General features: G+C 39.7%; 1 protein-coding gene across 1 annotated transcript; it reads right to left on the minus strand.

The window, feature by feature from the left end:
• Positions 1-2,371: 2,371 nt before the first annotated feature.
• LOC134295267 (integrator complex subunit 3-like) lies at positions 2,372-19,348 on the minus strand (the record flags this gene model as incomplete). Its single annotated transcript, XM_062967114.1, is given in 6 exon segments — positions 2,372-2,459; positions 8,295-8,486; positions 8,699-8,796; positions 10,343-10,472; positions 12,061-12,205; positions 19,282-19,348. Coding segments are annotated over 6 exon segments (720 nt in total), but the record flags the coding sequence as incomplete, so codon positions are not given.
• Between the last annotated feature and the right edge of the window lie 4,587 nt (positions 19,349-23,935).

The following is a 23,935-nucleotide window of genomic DNA, read 5'->3' on the forward strand; positions in this document are numbered from 1 at the left end:
GGGAAGGAAGAAAGGAAGGAAAGAAGGAGGGAGGAGAAGGGAAGAAGAAGGAAAGTAGGAAGGAGAAGTGGAGGGGAAGGAAGAAAGGAAGGAAAGAAGGAGGGAGGAGAAGGGAAGAAGAAAGGAAAGTAGGAAGCAGTGGAGGGGAAGGAAGGAAGGAAAGAAGGAGGGAGGAGAAGGGAAGGAGGAAAAGAAAGGAAAGTAGGAAGGAGAAGTGGAGGGGAAGGAAGGAAGGAAGGAAAGAAGGAGGGAGGAGAAGGGAAGAAGAAAGGAAAGTAGGAAGGAGAAGTGGAGGGGAAGGAAGAAGGAAGGAAAGAAGGAGGGAGGAGAAGGGAAGAAGAAAGGAAAGTAGGAAGCAGTGGAGGGGAAGGAAGGAAAGAAGGAGGGAGGAGAAGGGAAGGAGGAAAAGAAAGGAAAGTAGGAAGGAGAAGTGGAGGGGAAGGAAAGGAAGGAAGGAAAGAAGGAGGGAGGAGAAGGGAAGAAGAAAGGAAAGTAGGAAGGAGAAGTGGAGGGGAAGGAAGAAAGGAAGGAAAGAAGGAGGGAGGAGAAGGGAAGAAGAAGGAAAGTAGAAGGAGAAGTGGAGGGGAAGGAAGGAAGGAAGGAAAGAAGGAGGGAGGAGAAGGGAAGAAGAAAGGAAAGTAGGAAGCAGTGGAGGGGAAGGAAGGAAGGAAAGAAGGAGGGAGGAGAAGGGAAGGAGGAAAGAAAGGAAAGTAGGAAGGAGAAGTGGAGGGGAAGGAAGGAAGGAAGGAAAGAAGGAGGGAGGAGAAGGGAAGAAGAAAGGAAAGTAGGAAGGAGAAGTGGAGGGGAAGGAAGAAAGGAAGGAAAGAAGGAGGGAGGAGAAGGGAAGAAGAAAGGAAAGTAGGAAGCAGTGGAGGGGGAAGGAAGGAAGGAAAGAAGGAGGGAGGAGAAGGGAAGGAGGAAAAGAAAGGAAAGTAGGAAGGAGAAGTGGAGGGGAAGGAAGGAAGGAAGGAAAGAAGGAGGGAGGAGAAGGGAAGAAGAAAGGAAAGTAGGAAGGAGAAGTGGAGGGGAAGGAAGAAAGGAAGGAAAGAAGGAGGGAGGAGAAGGGAAGAAAGGAAAGTAGGAAGCAGTGGAGGGGAAGGAAGGAAAGAAGGAGGGAGGAGAAGGGAAGGAGGAAAAGAAAGGAAAGTAGGAAGGAGAAGTGGAGGGGAAGAAAGGAAGGAAGGAAAGAAGGAGGGAGGAGAAGGGAAGAAGAAAGGAAAGTAGGAAGGAGAAGTGGAGGGGAAAGAAGAAAGGAAGAAGGAAAGGAGGAGGGAGAAGGGAAGAAGAAAGGAAAGTAGGAAGCAGTGGAGGGGAAGGAAGGAAGGAAGGAAGGGAGGAAGAAGGAAGGAAGGAAGGAAGGAAGGAAGGAAGGAAGGAAGGAAGGAAGGAAGGAAGGAGGAGAGGGAAGAAGAGAGGAAAGTAGGAAGGAGAAGTGGAGGGGAAGAAAGGAAGGAAGGAGGGAGGAGAAAGGAAGAAGAAAGGAAAATAGGAAAGAAAAGTGGAGTGGAGTGGAGTGGAAGGAAAGAAGGAAGGAAGGAAGGAAGGAAGGAAGGAAGGAAGGAAGGAAGGAAGGAAGGAAGGAAGGAAGGAAAAAGGAAGGAAGGAGGAGAAGGGAAGAAGAGAGGAAAGTAGGAAGGAGAAGTGGAGGGGAAGAAAGGAAGGAAGGAGGGAGGAGAAAGGAAGAAGAAAGGAAAATAGGAAGGAGAAGTTGGAGGAGAAGGAAGGAAGGACAGAAGGAGGGAGGAGAAGGGAAGAAGAAAGGAAAGTAGGAAAGAAAAGTGGAGTGGAGTGGAAGGAAGAAGGAAGGAAGGAAGGTTGGTTGGTTGGTGTTGGTTTGTTTGGTTTGTGTTGGTTGGGGTTGTTGGAAAGTGGGGGAAGGGAGGGGAAGGGAAAAAGGAAGGAAGGAAGGAAGGAAGGAAGGAGAGGCAGAAGGAGGAAGGCAAAGAGAAAAGTAGAAAGGAAAGGAGCGAGGGAGGGAAGAAAGAAAGAAAGAAAGGAGAGGTAGTGGGAAGAAAGCAAAGAGAGAAAGGTACGGAGGGAGGAAAGGAGGAAGAAGGAGGGAAGGAAGGAGGGAAGGAAGGAAGGAAGGAAGGGCGGAAGGAGGGAGAAGGGAAGAAGAAAGGAAAGTTGGGAGGAGAAGTGGAGGGAGGGAGGGAGGGAGGGAGGAGAAGGAAAGAAAAAAAGGAAAGTATGGAGAAGTAGAAGTAGTTGTGGAGGGAGGGAGGGGAAGGGAAGAGAGAAAGGAATAGCCAAAAGGAAGGAAGGAGATAGGGAGGTATAGAAAGTGTTCTTGTTTTATTATTTATTCTATAAGGAAGGAAGGAAGGAGAGGTGGAGGGAAGGAGGGGAGGGGAGGGGAGGCCTGCCCTACCGATGTTCATGATGCTGTCCTTCTCCGGGTTGAAGAAGAGCCAGTCGTAAAACAAGGCAAGCTTGGCGTTTGAAGCAGCAACGTTGGACTAGAAGGGGCGGCAGAGAAAGAGAAAGACAGAGACAGACATTGAGGGCCCTCTTCCAGGCCGGCTCATTGTGGCCATTCATTCCTGTTATTAACACAAGACCCTCCCCATAAACGTATGTATAGCAGAGTAACTTATAAGCAGCACCATGACCCAGCACCAGTAGCCTAAAGTGAGTAAAAGAACAAAAACACAGAGACCAATACTTTGGAGGCTTTTCTTTGTAGAAAAATAATAGGGTTGCACTATTTACAAGAACAAGGTTTCTGTAAGACGAATGAAGTTCTTTATACTTCCGTCTTTGCTTCCACGTTGGGCTGCTTTCTCATGCAGATAAACAGCTTCGCTCTCACAGAGCCTCCTCGCACACCAAACTTACACAGGAGCTCCATACGGTAGCTTTACACACAAGGCCTTCAACCTGGGGCTTCTCTCACCAAAGCTTCTCGCACTGAGGCCTACTCACACCGAGGCCTTCTCTCACTGAGGCCTACTCACACACACCTACTCACACTGAGGCCTACTCACAGAGGCCTACTAGCACTGAGGCCTACTTGAACTGAGGCCTTCTCGCACTGAGGCCTTCTCGCACTGAGGCCTACTCGCACTGAGGCCTACTCACACTGAGGCCTACTCACAGAGGCCTACTCATACTGAGACCTTCTCGCACTGAGGCCTACGCACACTGAGGCCTACTCACAATGAGGTCTACTCACACTGAGGCCTACTCACACTCTAAGGCCTCTCTTACACTGAGGCATACTAAGCTACAGGCCCACCTGCTTATATTGAACTGCAGCTTTTGCTGAGTCACTGCATCCATTTAATAATAATAATAATAATAATAATAATAATAATAATAATAATAATAATATAACAGTAATAATAATAAAAGTTAAGGTTTTCCCCTGACGTTAAGTCCAGTCGTGACCGACTCTGGGGGTTGGTGCTCATCTTCATTTCTAAGCCAAAGAGCCGGCGTTGTCCATAGACACCTCCAAGGTCATGTGGCCACTGGCATGACTGCATGGAGCGCCCTTACCTTCCCGCCGGAGCAGTACCTATTGATCTACTCACATCTGCACGCTTTCAAACTGCTAGGTTGGCAGAAGTTGGGGCTAACAGCAGGGGCTCACTCCATTTCCTGGACTTGAACCTGTGACCTTTTGGTGGGCCTGTAAAGCAGGTGGGCCTGTAAAGCTCAGCGCTTTAACATGCTGCAGCATACAGGGCTACATTAATACTACAGTAGAGTCTCACTTATCCAACATAAACGGGCCGGCAGAACATTGGATAAGCGAATATGTTGGATAATAAGGAGGGATTAAAGAAACGCCTATTAAACCTCAAATTAGGTTATGATTTTACAAGTGAAGCACCAAAACATCATGTTATACAACAAATTTGGCAGAAAAAGTAGTTCAATGCGCAGTAATGCTATGTAGTAATTACTGTATTTACGAATTTAGCACCAAACTATCACGATATATTGAAAACATTGACTACAAAAATGTGTTGGATAATCCAGAACGTTGGATAAGCAAGTGTTGGATAAGTGAGACACTACTGTACTAGTAATAAAATTTATTTATTTGTTATTCATAATGTGCACTTTGCTTATCCACTATTGCAACCTCATTGTTTTTAATTTGATGTTTTAATTCCGTGCTGTGTTTTTTTCGCCTATTGTGTATATTTATTATTGGTTTCTGTTGTTGTCCTTTGATGTGTCATATTTTATCATTGCTTGTATTTTGATTTTGCTGTAAGCCGCCCCGAGTTCCCTTCGGGGGAGATGGAGGCGGGATATAAATAAACTTATGATGATGATGATGATTATTATTATTATTTTATTATGACACAGCAAACAAGATAAATATGCTGGATTTCATATCACAAAACCACAAGTCGAACACTTCCCAAGTGTCTAGGACTGTGTAATGTATATTATTATTATTATTATTATTATTATTATTATTATTATTATTATTATTATGACACAGCAAACAAGATAGATATGCTGGATTTCATATCACAAAACCACAAGTCGAACACTTCCCAAGTGTCTAGGACTGTGTAATGTATATTATTATTATTATTATTATTATTATTATTATTTTATTATGACACAGCAAACAAGATAGACATGCTGGATTTCATATCACAAAACCACAAGTCGAACACTTCCCAAGTGTCTAGGACTGTGTAATGTATATTATTATTATTATTATTATTATTATTATTATTATTATTATTTTATTATGACACAGCAAACAAGATAGACATGCTGGATTTCATATCACAAAATCACAAGTCGAACACTTCCCAAGTGTCTAGGACTGTGTGATGTATTTTTGGATGATGCGTGCAGATCCCAGTCGGGTGGCCTTTTGCAGTTGGCAGATCGTAATTTTGTTAATGTCTATTGTTTCCAAATGCCGGCTGAGATCTTTTGGCACGGCACCCAGTGTGCCCATCACCACCGGGACCACCTGCACTGGTTTCTGCCAGAGTCTTTGAAGTTCAATCTTGAGGTCCTGATATTATTATTATTATTATTATTATTATTATTATTATTATTATTATTATTATTTATATCCCTCCATCATATCCCAGAGGAACTCGGGGCGGCTCACAAAACACTCAAGATGTGACACAAAATACAAAACACAGCAAGTACAAAGCAACACATAGGCAATAAACAGTCAAAACAACCCTTTCAGTGCTTGACTCACATTTTTGCAACCTTTTCTTAGAAATCTATTATTGTACCGCATTTCGCAACAGTTTCTTTCTATCATTCTTGGCCTCCGAGGTTATGTTTTCTTTTTCTTTCTTTTCCTATTTTTTGTTACAGAATCGTATCCCATCCAGACACTTCTTTGGCCATTACGGCTTGTTTTGTGAGCCGAGGAATTGCTGGAATGGGTTTGGAAAAGGGAACGGGTTCCACAAGGCAGGAGGTATTAGGACTCCTTCTGCCCTATTTAAGGTATTAAGAAATAGTATTAATACTCCCTTAACCCTTTCCTACCCTTTTCTAAAACAAACAGAGGAATTGATCAGCAACTGAACATACTACAGAGGTTTGGGGAGAATTCACCATCTATATATATAAAAGAGTGATGGCATCACGGCGACCCACAAAACAACAAAACTACAGGCCCCCCAACCTCGAAATTTGACAACACAACCCATCATCCACGCCTCTAGGTTGATACAACAAAAAGAAAAGAAAAATAAAGTCCTAATTAGAGAGAGAGGAATAATTGCTTTTATCCAATTGCTGCCAGTTAGAAGCCTAAGCTCCTCCAACTTGGTCTCCTAGCAACCCAATAAAAAATAATAAAAAACACTAAAAATTAATACAATAAAATACTATCACAACAGAAAATAACTAAAAATAATACAAGAAAATAATAAAATATAATGAATAAAAATATAACTTACAATAAAATTAATTAAAAAATTGCAAATAACGTCAAATAAAAATTACACAACAATTTTTAACCAATACCACCACCACTTTGCCACAGCAACGCGTGGCCGGGCACAGCTAGTATCTATATATATAAAGAGTGATGGAATCCTGGCGACCGCCAAAACAACAAAACTAAACACCCCCCAACCTTCAAAATTGACAACACAACCCATCATCCACGCCTCTAGGTAGATACAACAAAAAGAAAAGAAAAATAAAGTCCTAATTAGAAGGAGAGGAATAATTGTTTTTATCCAATTGCTGCCAGTTAGAAGGCTAAGCTTCGCCCACTTGGTCTCCTAGCAACCCACTCACCCAGGGGACAGGCAGAGTTAGGCCTCACTTAGGCCTCTTCAATACTGCCTATAAAATACAAATTATTTATTGTATGTAAATTTAATTTGTAAGCCGCTCTGAGTCCCCTTCGGGGTTAGAAGGGCACGATATAAATATATTAAATAAATAGATACATAAATAAAAACAAGGCTCCTTTCAAATAAGTCGGGCACCGTCGGGTACCCAAACTAGTAGCTTTGTAAAGTTAACTACCATATATACTCGAGTATAAGCCGACCCAAATACAAGCCTGCCAGGACCCTCCCGAGGGCAGCTTTTTCAGCCCTAACAAAGGGCTGAAAAACGTGGCTTATACTCGAGTATATACGGTATATTCAATGTGATACTAGGTCCAGGCTATATTCTGGCTCAAGTATTATTTATTTATTTACAGCATTTATATTCCGCCCTTCTCACCCCGAAGGGGACTCAGGGCGGATCACATTATATACATATAGGGCAAACATTCAATGTCTTAACATAGAACAAAGACAGAGACAAACGCAGGCTCTGAGCTGGCCTCGAACTCATGACCTCTTGGTCAGACTAATTTGTTGCAGCGGGCTGCAGCTGGCTGCTCACCAGCCTGCGTCTAGTCCAAGTACAATATAGCACTGGTTGAGGGGGAGTATTTTATGTTACAATATAATACAAAATTGCAAACAATCTATATAAATAAAAGAGTGATTGCATCAGGGCAGCGGACAAAACAACAAAACTACAGGCCCCCCAACCTCGAAATTTGACAACACAACCCATCATTCACGGCTCTAGGTTGATACAACAAAAAGAAAAGAAAAATAAAGTCCTAATTAGAGAGAGAGGAATAATTGTTTTTATCCAATTGCTGCCAGTTAGAAGGCTAAGTTCCACCCTAAGGTTAGCAGATACCCCTAAGGATCCAGTTAAACTTCCTTATATCATGCAGGAGGACACAATCCAATCACTCCTGACAGATGGCCATCCAATATCTGCACAATAATAATACACATCGAATCATAGCATCAGACAGTTAGGAGACACCCCTAAAGGCCATCCAGCCCAACCCAATTCTGCCATGCAGGACACAAGCCAAGCACTCCCAACAGATGGCCACCCAGCCTCTCAATACTAATACAGTAGAGTCTCACTTATCCAACATAAACAGGCCAGCAGAACGTTGGATAAGCGAATATGTTGGATAATAAGGAGAGATTAAGGAAAAGCCTATTAAACATCAAATTAGGTTATGTTTTTACAAATTAGGCACCAAAACATCATGTTATACAACAAGTTTGACAGAAAAAGTAGTTCAACATGCAGTAATGTTCTATTTTAATTACTGTATTTACGAATTTAGCACCAAAATATCACGATATATTGAAAACATTGACTACAAAAATGTGTTGGATAATCCAGAACGTTGGATAAGCGAGTGTTGGATAAGGGAGACTCTACTGTACTACTACTAATAATAATATCATCATACAATGCTAAGGTTTGGAGTGACCCCTAAGGATCATCCAGATCAACTTCCTTCTACCATGCAGGAGGACACAATCCAAGCACTCCTGACAGATGGCCATCCAGCCTCTACATAATAATGATGAAGATGATGATGATGATGATGATAATAATAGAAGCATAGAATCCAAGAGTTTGGAGAGACCCCTAAGGGCCATCCAGCCCAACCCTTTCTACTATTCAGCAGGACACAATCCAAGCATTCACAACACATGGACAACGTATAAATACTATACAATACTACACAGGGACATAGACCCCCCTCTACCCTCACCACTTTCACAGTACACAAACAACCAAATGCATACTAAACATAAAGACAACCATACAAGAGACATTCAATACCACCACTACCTCAACAATTTCTCACCAACACCCCCAGACAATGCCACAGCAACGCGTGGCCGGGCACAGCTAGTGTAAATATAAATGGGAGGTTTTGCAAGGAACCACTTGGCTTCTGGAAGAATTCACTTGCTTGGTTGCAAGGGGCGTGTTTCCCGGAGCGGCCTTACCGTGCAGGTGGTGAGGAGCCACCCGATGATGGCCCAGCGCGGGAGGATGTCGGAGCTGAGCACCTCGTTGGACGGGTGGACCACGCCGCAGATGTAGCGGATCAGGTCGCAGCGCAGGGACTGGCTGTCCGGCGTGGAGAGGTACTGCCGCTGGAACCAGTCCTGGTAGCGCTTCTGCTGCCCAAAGCGCACCTGCAAATGAGGGACCGAGCTCTTATTTCAAAATGTTATTATATCAATTTGAACCAGAAGCCCTAAAGCCCTGCTATCTGGCGCTTGCTCTTAACTTAAAACGCTGCTCTTATGTCAAAGCGAAACCCGTATCTTAATGCAAAATGCTCTTAAACTGGGGCACTCTTAAGTCGAGGCGCCACTGTCCTCAGATCGGCAAAAGGGAAACTCACCCGAGACGTCATGAAGAGGAGCTTGGTCTCCATATCCGGCGTGAGGCGGCAGGCCAGGAACTTCCGCGACGTCCGCGACTGCAGCAACTGCAACACCCCTGCGGCACGGCAGAGAAGAGCGGTCCAAACAGTGCGGACAAATCATATAGTCATATACAGTACGGCCCTTATATCTGCAGGACTCATGTCGGCAGCTTTATTTACCCATCTCCAACATAACAGCCATATTTACTCTATTATTATTATTTTATTATGACACAGCAAACAAGATAGATATGCTGTGCCAGCTGTTAGCTCTAGTTTGTAGTGCGGTTTTCTTGTACTGATTTTTTTGTCTGCTGTGCTTTGAGGAGTTTCTGATTTTTGACTTATTTATTATTATTTGATTTTTTAAAATATTATTATTATGACACAGCAAACAAGATAGACATGCTGGATTTCGTATCACAAAATCCCAAGTCGAACACTTCCCAAGTGTCTAGGACTGTGTGATGTATTTTCGGATGATGCTTGCAGATCCCAGTTGGGTGGTCTTTTGCAGTTGTCAGATCGTGATTTTGTCAATGTCTATTGTTTCCAAATGCCGGCTGAGATCTTTTGGCACAGCACCCAGTGTGCCCATCACCACCGGGACCACCTGCACTGGTTTCTGCCAGAGTCTTTGCAGTTCAATCTTGAGGTCCTGAGAGCGGCTGAGTTTTTCCTGTTGTTTTTCACCTGGGATGGCAACATCAATGAGCCAAACTTTTTCTTTTCCACAACTGTGATGTCTGGTGTGTTGTGTTCCAGAACTTTGTCAGTCTGGATTCGGAAGTCCCATAGTATCTTTGCGTGCTCATTTTCCAATACTTTTGCAGGTTTGTGATCCCACCAGTTCTTTGCTGCTGGGAGGTGGGACTTGAGGCATAAGTTCCAATGAATCATTTGGGCCACATAGTTGTGCCTCTGTTTGTAGTCTGTCTGTGCAATTTTCTTACAGCAGCAGAGGATATGATCCATGGTTTTGTCGGTTTCCTTGCACAGTCTGCATTTTGGGTCATCAGCTGATTTTTCGATCTTGGCCTGAATGGCCTTTGTCCTGATGTCTTGCTCCTGGGCTGCAAGGATCAGGCCTTCTGTCTCCTTCTTCAGGGTCCCATTCGTGAGCCAGAGCCAGGTCTTCTCCTTATCAGCTTTTCCTTCAGTTTTGTCAAGGAACTTTCCATGCAATGTTTTGTTGTGCCAGCTGTCAGCTCTAGTTTGTAGTGCGGTTTTCTTGTACTGATTTTTTGTCTGCTGTGCTTTGAGGAGTTTCTGATTTTTGACTTCAATCAAAGCAGGTTCTTCGCTTTGCTTAACATATTCTGCCAGGGCATGTTCTTCTTCTTTGACTGCTTGTTTTACTTGTAAGAGTTCTCTGCCCTTTTTCTTTTCCTCAACTGTGATGTCTGGTGTGTTGTGTTCCAGAACTTTGTCAGTCTGGATTTGCGCAGATCCCAGTAGGGTGGCCTTTTGCAGTTATTATTATTATTTTATTATGACACAGCAAACAAGATAGATATGCTGGATTTCATATCACAAAATCACAAGTCGAACGCTTCCCAAGTGTCTTTTATTATTCTTATTCTTATTCTTATTCTTATTACTATTATTATTTGTTTCTACCTGTGAACTGCGGGCTCAGGGCCTGCGGGTTGTGGACGAGATCCTTCCAGAGCAGTTCGAACTCGGGGATCCGGGCCACATTCTGGAGGAGCCGCACCAGGTCCCTGCCGATCATGAAGCAATCCATGAACTGGAGGGGAGACAAAAGGACGGGGTGAAGGAAGAGACAGATAGCACTGGCTGTGTGACAAAGACCCACAAAATAACATCTCCCACTTGTTGCCCAAGGGCCCAAAGGTCTGAGAAGTGTTGAGAGGAGAAGGACGCTCCCTTTGAAGGCAGCGGGTTCAAAAGAAGCCCGAAGGTCAGCAGGGATTTATTTGTGCGAGCCCCGCAGTACAAATAAACAAGCCGGGGCCATAAATCCAGAGGCGAGCTCAGTGGCCAAGGTTGGACGGAATGGCAGGGGCGATAGCCTTTTGTATCCAATCTTATACCTTATCTGTTGTCATCATCTATAGCAATGATGGGCAACCTTTTGCGCTTGGTGTGTCAAAATTCACCAAAAAACCTAGCATGACTTGGGTGGTGTGTCACTTCGAGAGAAAAAACATAATTTCACAATATGTATAGTTTAAATAACAAAAATACATAATTGTAATATATAACTGTATTCAATAAATCAAAAACTATTTACTACCATTATTTCCATGTACAACAATCTATGGTACCTCGTGCACTTTCCACGCTGATTTCTCTCTATTCTAGTTTCAATGTAGTCATGAGCAATGAATAATATAATAATAATATAATAGTAATAATATGACAATATACTACAATAATAGAATAATAATAGAATGAATATATATACATATATATATTAGCTATGCCCGGCCACGCGTTGCTGTGGCGAAGTATGGTGGTATGGGAAATAAAGTATTGAGGAATTGGTGAATAATATAATAATAATATAATAGTAATAATATGATAATATACTACAATAATAGAAATATATATATATTAAAAGGGTAATGAAATTTCGGCGTAGGACAAAACAACAAAACTACACATCCCAGCAACACTAAACTTGGCAGCACAACCCCTCATCCATGCCTCTACGTTCATACAACAAAAAGAAAAGAAAAATAAAGTCCTAATTAGAGGGAGAGGAATAATTGCTTTTATCCAATTGCTGCCAGTTAGAAGGCTAAGCTCCGCCCACTTGGTCTACTAGCAAGCCACTCAGCCCAGGGGACAGGCAGAGTTAGGCCTCACTTAGGCCTCTTCCACACTGCCTATAAAATACAGATTATCTGATTTTTAACTGGATTATATGGCAGTGTAGACTCAAGGCCCTTCCACACAGCTATATAACCCATTTATAATGGACTTAACGTCAGGGGAAAACCTTTACCCTTTACCTTAACTACCACCAATTCCTCAATACTTTATTTCCCATAGCACCAGACTTCGCCACAGCAACGCGCGGCCGGGCACAGCTAGTATATATATAAATATGTGCATAATTCCCATGGAGTAAGCAACAAAACCACTGGACCAAATCACACCAAATTTGGACACAAAAGACATAGGCATCCAATCAATCTGCATGCAGCAGCGTGTCAGCAAAAATGGCTAGGCGTGTCAGTGCTGACACGCGTGTCATAGGTTGGCCATCACTGATCTATAGTTATAAACATCACAAAATGTGTTTTTGTTTCTCTGTCTGTGGCTAGGTGAAGTGGCCCTCTGTGATAGCACTGGGTCCTGGCTCTTACCCTGTCCCGGAGCAGGAAGATGCAAAAGTCGACTTCTTTCTGCCGCAGGGCCTGGAGCGGAGGGGAGCCGTGGTGGTCCACGATGAGCCGCAGGTAGGTGTACACCGACATGGCGATCAGCATGGCGCTCTTCAGCACCCATTCCCTGCAACAGAGAGTTTCAGTCACCCCAAAATCACTAAATGCATCAATGCTCCATCATTGTTTAACATATACACAAATGATCATCCACTGCCAGAAGACACAGAGAGTTTCATCTATGTTGATGATTGGTCATCACTGCCCAAGCAGGGAGCTTTCAAAGGGTTAAACAGAAGCTCTCCAAAGCTTTAGGTGATCTATTATTATTATTATTATTATTATTATTATTATTATTATTATGACACAGCAAACAAGATAGATATGCTGGATTTCATATCACAAAATCACAAGTCAAACACTTCCCAAGTGTCTAGGACTGTGTGATGAAGGAAGTATCAGCAGAAAGGAAGTATCAGTGAATTATTATTATTATTATTATTATTATTATTATTATTATTATTATTATTATTATTTGAGTTTCATTTATGCTGACAACCGTGCCATCACCGCCCAAAGTAGGGAGCTTTCAAATGGTTAAACAGAAGCTCTCCAAAGCTTTAGGTGATCTATTATTATTATTATTATTATTATTATTATTATTATGACACAGCAAACAAGATAGATATGCTGGATTTCATATCACAAAATCACGAGTCAAACACTCCCCAAGTGTCTAGGACTGTGTGATGAAGGAAGTATCAGCAGAAAGGAAGTATCAGTGAATTATTATTATTATTATTATTATTATTATTATTATTATTATTTGAGTTTCATTTATGCTGACGACCGTGCCATCACCGCCCAAAGCAGGGAGCTTTCAAATGGTTAAACAGAAGCTCTCCAAAGCTTTAGGTGATCTATTATTATTATTATTATTATTATTATTATTATTATTATTATTATTACACAGCAAACAAGATAGATATGCTGGATTTCATATCACAAAATCACGAGTCAAACACTCCCCAAGTGTCTAGGACTGTGTGATGAAGGAAGTATCGGCAGAAAGGAAGTATCAGTGAATTATTATTATTATTATTATTATTATTATTATTATTATTATTATTATCAACACAACAACGTTGTATGGCACAGCAAACAAGATAGATATGCTGGATTTCGTTTCGCAAAACCACAAGTCGAATAATAATAATAATAATAATAATTATTATTATTATTATTTGAGTTTCATTTATGCTGACAACCGTGCCATCACCGCCCAAAGCAGGGAGCTTTCAAATGGTTAAACGGAAGCTCTCCAAAAACTTTGGTGCTCTATTATTATTATTATTATTATTATTATTGTTTGAGTTTCATCTATGCTGACGACCGTGCCATCACCGCCCAAGCAGGGAACTTTGAAAGGGTTAAACGGAAGCTCTCCAAAGCTTGAGGTGTTCTATTATTATTATTATTATTATTATTATTATTTGAGTTTCATCTATGCTGACGACCGTGCCATCACCGCCCAAAGCAGGGAGCTTTCAAATGGTTAAACAGAAGCTCTCCAAAGCTTTAGGTGATCTATTATTATTATTATTATTATTATTATTATTATTATTATTATTATTACACAGCAAACAAGATAGATATGCTGGATTTCATATCACAAAATCACAAGTCAAACACTTCCCAAGTGTCTAGGACTGTGTGATGAAGGAAGTATCAGCAGAAAGGAAGTATCAGTGAATTATTATTATTATTATTATTATTATTATTATTATTATTATCAACACAACAACGTTGTATGGCACAGCAAACAAGATAGATATGCTGGATTTCGTTTCGCAAAACCACAAGTCGAATAATAATAATAATAATAATAATAATTATTATTATTATTATTATTATTATTTGAGTTTCATCTATGCTGACGACCGTGCCATCACCGCCCAAAGCAGGGAGCTTTCAAATGGTTAAACGGAAGCTCTCCAAAAACTTTGGTGCTCTATTATTATTATTATTATTATTATTATTATTGTTTGAGTTTCATCTATGCTGACGACCGTGCCATCACCGCCCAAGCAGTGAACTTTGAAAGGGTTAAACGGAAGCTCTCCAAAGCTTGAGGTGTTCTATTATTATTATTATTATTATTATTATTATTATTATTATTTGAGTTTCATCTATGCTGACGACCGTGCCATCACCGCCCAAAGCAGGGAGCTTTCAAATGGTTAAACGGAAGCTCTCCAAAAACTTTGGTGCTCTATTATTATTATTATTATTATTATTGTTTGAGTTTCATCTATGCTGACGACCGTGCCATCACCGCCCAAGCAGTGAACTTTGAAAGGGTTAAACGGAAGCTCTCCAAAGCTTGAGGTGTTCTATTATTATTATTATTATTATTATTATTATTATTATTATTATTTGAGTTTCATCTATGCTGACGACCGTGCCATCACCGCCCAAGCAGTGAACTTTGAAAGGGTTAAACGGAAGCTCTCCAAAGCTTGAGGTGTTCTATTATTATTATTATTATTATTATTATTATTTGAGTTTCATCTATGCTGACGACCGTGCCATCACCGCCCAAAGCAGGGAGCTTTCAAATGGTTAAACGGAAGCTCTCCAAAGCTTGAGGTGCTCTTATTGCCTATTACAGGGGAAACCAGCTGATTCCTAATCAGACTTTTAGAACAGACAAGTCTCTTGAGCTCTGAGGATGAAAACAACTTGACTTCCTACCCTACCCCAACCTCCCCTAGATAACTTTTCGGCACTTTGTCCAGGCACTTTATTAAAGGTCTTGCAATTATATATTTTCGCATCCTCAGCCCATCCTCTGTTCGGATATCAGCCAGCAAGCAAATGCCTTAAATCAAGAAATAGCTTCCTAAGAGATACTCGCAGGAACACCTCGGCAAGCGAGAGTCCAAAAGTGGCAGGCTAAAACCTGGAACCTCAATCAGAATCTGAGACCGGATGAGAGACTCCCTGCTGGGTACACAGAAGAAGGGGCAATTTGGAAGGTTGTGCACCACGAGATACAGAGTCAATGGGGACATAAAGTGGAGTCTACGACATGCAAGTGCGGAAGAGAGCAAACCTCCTTGTATTCTGACACAATAAATAAAAACACAGTAGAGTCTCACTTATCCAACATTCGCTTATCCAACGTTCTGGATTATCCAACACATTTTTGTAGTCAGTGTTTTCAATACATCGTGATATTTTGGTGCTAAATTCGTAAATACAGTAATTACTACATAGCATTACTGCGTATTGAACTACATTTTCTGTCACATGATGTTTTGGTGCTTAATTTGTAAAACCATAACCTAATTTGATGTTTAATAGGCTTCTCCTTAATCTCTCCTTATTATCCAACATATTCGCTTATCCAAGGTTCTGCCGGCCCATTTAACTTGGATAAGCAAGACTCTACTGTAAATCATATGGCAGCATAGACACATATAATGCAGGTCAATGCAGCTGAACAGCATGATACGGCAGCAGAGATGTGGACCTACGTTAACCAAAATCAATGCTTTCATGTGTTGTCGAAGGCTGGAGTCACTGGGTTGCTGTGAGTTTTCCAGGCCGTATGGCCATGTTCCTGAAGTGTTCCCTCTCTGGAACATAACCATATAGCCCGGAAAACTCACAGCAACATTCATGTAGCATTGCAGCCAGCTAAACTTAATTTCAGCCTGGACACAGAATACTATTTGAGAACACAAAAATGCTGGACCATTCTAACAACTATCATGTCAGACTACACAGAGAAGCCATTGAAATCCACAAGCATGTGGACAACTTCAACAGAAAGGAAGAAACCATGAAAATGAACAAAATCTGGCTACCAGTATTAAAAAACTCAAAAATCAGAACAGTAAATAAAAAGCAATACTCTGAAAACAGAGGATTTCCAGACATGAATCAACCTAGGGCAGTTAACGACTCTAAACAAAGGATGCCCCAGGGGCAGGAAGAAGACAGCAGATAAGCTTTTCAATGCTAATTAAAGTGATTAACTACACAACATTCACACTGACCTCTCTCACCCTAGACTTTCCACAGATATATATTAACCTCTTTGCTTAGTTTTCTCCATACCTCACAACCTCTGAGGATGCCTGCCATAGATGTGGGCGAAACGTCAGGAGAGAATGCTTCTGGAACATGGCCACACAGCCCGAAAGACACACAACAACCCTGTAAACTAAATTTGTCGGCCAACTGATGATAGACTCCGTTGACTCCTCAATTTCTTGTTCCTTTTTGGGAAGGAACGGCATTAAATTGCATAAAGCTGCTGGGAAATCAGGAAAACGGCGCAAAGCGTTCCCCGGGAAAGCATCAGGGGGCGCTGTGGGGCAGCAGAGTCACAACAACACTGGGACCACTCAGTTGTGTGTCACAATCATAAACCCACTTTAAGAAGGAAATCATGAGCCGTAATTGGAAAGGACGCGTTGTAAACAAAGCTTCATGGCAGAATAATAGGGTCACTTCACAGCAGTACCAATCAATAAAATGTACAGTCCTTCCGTACTTATGGCTTTGCTTTTTTGCAGAGCCAACTACTCATGGGTTTGATGGAATCTAGGAATATATTACGATCCCCAAAGTCCCGTCCGGTGGTGCGGCCGGAAGCTCTAGGAATCTCTAGGACAATGATGGGCAACCTTTTGCACTTGGTGTGTCAAAATTCAGCAAAAAAAACCTAGCATGACTTGGGTGGTGTGTCACTTTGAGAAAAAAAACCCCATAATTTCACAATATCTATATATATAAAAGAGTGATGGCATCACGGCGACCCACAAAACAAGAAAACTACAGGCCCCCCAACCTCGAAATTTGACAACACAACCCATCATCCACGCCTCAGGGTTGATACAACAAAAAGGAAAGAAAAATCAAGTCCCAATTAGAGAGAGAGGAATAATTGCTTTTATCCAATTGCTGCCAGTTAGAAGGCTAAGCTCCTCCAACTTGGTCTCCTAGCAACCCAATAAAAAATAATAAAAAACACTAAAAAAAATTAATACAATAAAATATTATAATAACAGAAAATAACTAAAAATAATACAAGAAAATAATAAAATATAATAAATAAAAATATAACTTACAATAAAATTAATTAAAAAATTGCAAATAACGTCCAATAAAAATTACACAACAATTTTTAACCAATACCACCACCACTTTGCCACAGCAACGCGTGGCCGGGCACAGCTAGTATATATGAGTGATGGAATCCTGGCGACCGCCAAAACAACAAAACTAAATACCCCACAACCTCGAAAATTGACAACACAACCCCTCATCCATGCCTCTAGGTTGATACAACAAAAAGAAAAGAAAAATAAAGTCCTAATTAGAGGGAGAGGAATAATTTTTTTTATCCAATTGCTGCCAGTTAGAAGGCTAAGCTCCGCACACTTGGTCTCCTAGCAACCCACTCACCCTGGGGACAGGCAGAGTTAGGCCTCACCTAGGCCTCTTCCACACTGCCTATAAAATACAGATTATCTGATTTTAACTGGATTAGACGGCAGTGTAGACTCAAGGCCCTTCCACACAGCTATATAACCCATTTATAATCTTAAATATTATCTGCTTTGAACTGGATTATCTTGACTCCACACTGCCATATAATCCACTTCAGTGTACAGTCGGATGCAACTGGACTTAATGTCAGGAGAAAACCTTTATCCTTTATCTTTACTACAGTACCACCAATTCCTCAATACTTTATTTCCCATACCACCAGACTTCGCCACAGCAACGTGTGGCCGGGCACAGCTAGTTGTAATATATAACTGTATTTAGTAAATCAAAAACTATTTACTACCATTACCGTGTTTCCCCAAAAACAAGACAGTGTCTTATATTAATTTTTGCTCCTAAAGATGTGCTAGGTCTTATTTTCAGGGGATGTCTTATTTTTCCATGAAGAAGAATTCACATTTATTGTTGAACAAAAAATGAACATTTATTATATACTGTACAGTAGTTGTCATCACAAACCAACATAACCAGACAAACTCTGAATCCTATCATGAATTTCTTATTACTACCATTATTTCCATGTACAACTGGTATGTACATTTACCAATCCTGCATGCTCTGGTGTTCTGTTTTGCAGGCGCTGGGCATGCTTCCAAACAAAAATGTTACTAGGTCTTACTTTTGGGGGAGGCCTTATATTTAGCAATTCAGCAAAACTTCTACTAGGTCTTATTTTTCAGGGATGTCTTATTTTCGGGGAAACAGGGTATTTCCATGTACAACAATCTATGGTACCTCTTGCAGTTTCCACGCTGATTTCTCTCTATTCTAGTTTCAATGGAGTCATGAATAATACAATAATAATATAATGGTAATAATATGATAATATACTACAATAATAATAGAATAATAATAGAATGATATAATATATATATAAACTAGCTGTGCCCGGCCACGCGTTGCTGTGGCAAAGTGGTGGTGGTATTGGTTAAAAATTGTTGTGTAATTTTTATTTGACGTTATTTGCAATTTTTTATTAATTTTATTTTAAGTTATATTTTTATTTATTATATTTTATTATTTTCTTGTATTCTTTTTAGTTACTTTCTGTTATTATAGTATTTTATTGTATTAATTTTTATTGTTTTATATTATTTTTTATTGGGTTGCTAGGAGACCAAGTTGGAGGAGCTTAGCCTTCTAACTGGCAGCAATTGGATAAAAGCAATTATTCATCTCCCTCTAATTAGGACTTTATTTTTCTTTTCTTTTTGTTGTATCAACCTAGAGGCGTGGATGATGGGTTGTGTTGTCAAATTTCGAGGTTGGGGGGGCCTGTAGTTTTGTTGTTTTGTGGGTCGCCGTGATGCCATCACTCTTTTATATATATAGATGCAATGTGCATAATTCCCATGGAGTAAACAACAAAACCACTGGACCAAATCACACCAAATTTGGCCACAAAAGACATAGTCATCCAATCAATCTGCATGCGGCAGCGTGTCAGCAAAAATGGCTAAGCATGTCAGTGCTGACACGCGTGTCATAGGTTGGCCATCACTGCTCTAGGACTTCCGCCGTGATCCAATGGTGACGGAGGACCGAGAGGTCTCCTCGCAAGGTCCTCCAATGCAATTCTAGGATCAGCATCCCATCATAACGGAGGGACCCTGCACATACCTTTGCTCGCTGAGCATGTCCAGGATGTTCTCCGCCAGCCAGATGTTCTTTGCCGTCACATCTCCACCTGCAGATGCACAAAGGGAATAATAATAATAATAATAATAATAATCTATATATATAAAAGAGTGATGGCATCACGGCGACCGACAAAACAACAAAACTACAGGCCCCCCAACCTCAAAATTTGACAACACAACCCATCATCCATGCCTCTAGGTTGATACAACAAAAAGAAAAGAAAAATAAAGTCCTAATTAGAGGGAGAGCAATAATTGCTTTTATCCAATTGCTGCCAGTTAGAAGGCTAAGCTTCGCCCACTTGGTCTCCTAGCAACCTACTCAGCCCAGGGGACAGGCAGACTTAGGCCTCTTCCACAGATTATCTAATTTGCACTGGATTATATGGCAGTGTAGACTCAAGGCCCTTCCACACAGCTATATAACCCATTTATAATCTTATATTATCTGCTTTGAACTGGATTATCTTGACTCCACACTGTCATATAATCCATTTCAGTGTGCATTTTATACAGCTATGAAGAAGGGGCCTCATATAATCCAGTTCTAAGCAGATAATATAAGATACTTTTATTTCCCATACCATCATACTTGCCACAGCAACGCGTGGCCGGGCACAGCTAGTAATAATAATAATACGAAATCCAGCATGTCTATGCTGTTTGCTGTGTCATACAATAAAATAATAACTTTATTTTTATACCCCGCCTCTATCTCCCCAAAGGGGACTCAGGGCGGCTTACATGGGGCCAAGCCCAAATAAAAACAATAGCAATATAAGACACAACAATAGACAAGAGACATGCACAATTAGAAAAATTTAAACATTAGCCCCAAACTAAGGCCCTCCAAGGTCATTGACCTGGCCCCCGCCCTCACTTTTAGACTAAGGCTCGCCCAAAGTCCAAAATGACTTGAAGACACAACAACAACAATCCTACTTAGCTTGACTATCTCATTGGCCATAAGCAGGCCCACACTTCCCATTGAAATCCTGATAGGTTTGCACAGTATGTTGGTTAAAATTATTTTTATTTTTAAATATTGTATCGTTCTTTAATTTATTAATACTGTGCAATCCTAATAATATAATACAGTAGAGTTTCACTTATCCAACACTCGCTTATCCAACGTTCTGGATTATCCAACACATTTTTGTAGACAATGTTTTTAATACATCATGATATTTTGGTACTAAATTCGTAAATACACTAATTACTACATAGCATTACCATATATTGAACTACTTTTGCTGTAAAATTTGTTGTATAACATGATGTTTTGGTGCTTAATTTCTAAAATCATAACCTAATTTGATGTTTAATAGGCTTTTCCTTAATGCCTCCTTATTATCCAACATATTCGCTTATCCAACGTTCTGCCGGCCCGTTTATGTTGGATAAGTGAGACTCTACTGTAAATAAATCTACACAGTTTGATTCCGCTTGGTCTGCCTGTGGCTCAAAGCTAAGGAATCTTGGGAGTTGCATTGGGCACTCTTTGGCACCCAAGACCTTGCAAAACTACAACTCCATTAAAATGTGATCAGACTGCATTAATATTTCTAATTTTGTGTGTTTAGTCGTAATGCTTCCTCCGTTGGCCCTTCTTGGGTTCTTTTTCTCCCGCTTCCAAATCAGGTAGAAACGTAGTCGGGAGCTCTTGGCCGTGGCGGCCTTGACGGATGTTCTCCAGTGGAAGGAATGCACCCCTCGGGTCCCTCCTGACATTTCTTCCCCTTTTTTTCTTGCCAGGGAATGAGCAATAAGTTGACGTGCTATATAGTAATAACTGTATTTACGAATTTAGCACCAAAATATCACGATGTATTGAAAACATTGACTACAAAAATGCGTTGGATAATCCAGAACGTTGGATAAGTGAGACTCTACTGTATTTGTTTTCTACATTTATATCCCGCCCTCTCTCACCCCAAAGGGACTTACAAATAATATTTACATACAATGTATTATTAGCATAGCACAATATTAGCGTTATATATCACTATATTGTACTATACCAATACACTGTAATGTTATTATTAATAATAATTATTATTATTTTATTTTTGTACCCCGCCACCATCTCCCCAGAGGGACTCAGGGTGGCTTACAGATATAAAACCAGCATACAGTAATATCAAATACAAAAACACACAAATAAATTTAAAAGGCATTATTTGTTTTCTACATTTATATCCCGCCCTCTCTCACCCCAAAGGGACTTACAAATAATATTTACATACAATGTATTATTAGCATAGCACAATATTAGCGTTATATATCACTATATTGTACTATACCAATATACTGTAATGTTATTATTATTAATAATAATAATAATTTTATTTTTGTACCCCGCCACCATCTCCCCAGAGGGACTCAGGGTGGCTTACAGATATAAAACCAGCATACAGTAATATCAAATACAAAAACACACAAATAAATTTAAAAGGCATTAAAAAATCACAATCATTATAAAACACATGAAAAACACAGCAATAAAAACATAAAATAACATAATATTAGTAATATTAAATGTAATATATGATATATAACTAATATTATTATATGGTATTATTATTAATATTACATTGTATTACACTGTAATATTATTATCGATATTATATGTATACACAATAAATTAATTATTATTAAAATATTACTATATTGTACTATACCACTATACTGTAATATTATTAGTAATATTACATGTAATATATAATATATAATTAATATTACTATATTGTATTATTATTAATATATTGTATTACATTATAATATTATTATCAGTGTTATATGTATATACAGTATATTAATTATTAGTTATTATTTTAAATTATATTGTGTATTATATACAATATATATATATATATATATATATATATATATATATATATATATATATCCCCGAACGAGTCCTAATTTACAATGGAGAGAGTGCAAGTCATTTCTTTTAAGCAGTCTAACCCGGTGGCGCAGCGGGTTAAACTGCTGAACTTGCGGACCAAAAGGTTGCAGGTTCGAATCCGGGGAGTGAGGTAAGCTCCCGCTGTTAGCCCCAGCTTCTGCCAACCTAGCAGTTCGAAAACATGCAGACGTGAGTAGATCAATAGGTACTGCTTATGCGGGAAGGTAACAGTGCTCCATGGAATCGTGCCAGCGGCCACGTGACCTTGGAGGTGTCTACGGACAACGCCGGCTCTTCAGCTTAGAAATGAGTCGCATACGGGGAAAACCTTTACCTACTTAACTTTATAGGATTCCTTTTACAAAAGGAATGTATATATATACATATATATATATATACAATATATATATATTGTGTGTGTGTGTATATACACAATATATTTACAATAATATATAATAACTATAACATATTGTATATACATATAATATTCATAATATTATATTGTAATACGATATAATACTAATAATACGATATAATAATATTTATTATATATTATATTTTACATGTAATATTACTAATAATACAGTAGAGTCTCACTTATCCAAGCTAAACGGGCCAGCAGAAGCTTGGATAAGCAAATATGTTGGATAATAAGGAGGGATTAAGGAAAAGCCTATTAAACATCAAATTAGGTTATGAATTTACAAATTAAGCACCTAAACATCATGTTATACAACAAATTTGACAGAAAAAGTAGTTCAATACGCAGTAATGTTAAGTTGTAATTACTATACAGTAGAGTCTCACTCGCTTATCCAACGTTCTGGATTATCCAACGCATTTTTCTAGTCAATGTTTTTAATACATCATGATATTTTGGTGCTAAATTCGTAAATACAGTAATTATTACATAGAATTACTGTGTATTGAACAACTTTTTCTGTCAGATTTGTTGAATAACATGATGTTTTGGTGCTTAATTTGTAAAATCATAACCTAATTTGATGTTTAATAGGCTTTCCCTTAATCTGTCCTTATTATCCAACATATTCGCTTATCCAACGTTCTGCCGGCCCGTTTACGTTGGATAAGCGAGACTCTACTGTATTTACGAATTTAGCACCAAAATATCATGATATATTGAAAACATTGACTACAAAAATGGCTTGGATTATCCAGAAGCTTGGATAAGCGAGGCTTGGATAAGTGAGACTCTACTGTATTACAATATATTGATACAGTACAATATAGTAATTTATTACCAGTATTGTACTATGCTAATAATATACTATTGTATGTAAATTTAATTTGTAAGCCGCTCTGAGTCCCCTTCGGGGTGAGAAGGGCGGCATATAAATGCAGCAAATAAATCAAATAATAATAAAGATTATAAATTTTACAAAACGGTGGGAAGGTGGCCTCTTTCTGCAAAAGTGGGCAATGTTGCTAAGCAATTTCATACGTAGAATTTCCCAGAAACAGCCTCCTAGGCAACGGCGATTTGCTTTAAACTAAACCGCTGGTAAAAGGGAGAGAAGGGGTAAAAAAAAGCTGCTAATTGTGTACGTCGTTTGGGCCTCGGTCAACCAGTAACCAGCCTCTTACAACCACTTGGATCTGGTTTAAAGGGGATTTAGCCCATTAAAAAGGTAGCTGTTGGCAACACTATTCCCTTGTGTTGTCGAAGGCTTTCATGGCCGGAATCACTGGGTTACTGTGAGTT

This window comes from Anolis carolinensis, unplaced genomic scaffold (assembly GCF_035594765.1).
Source record: "Anolis carolinensis isolate JA03-04 unplaced genomic scaffold, rAnoCar3.1.pri scaffold_158, whole genome shotgun sequence".
NCBI classification, from domain to species: Eukaryota; Metazoa; Chordata; class Lepidosauria; order Squamata; family Dactyloidae; genus Anolis; species Anolis carolinensis.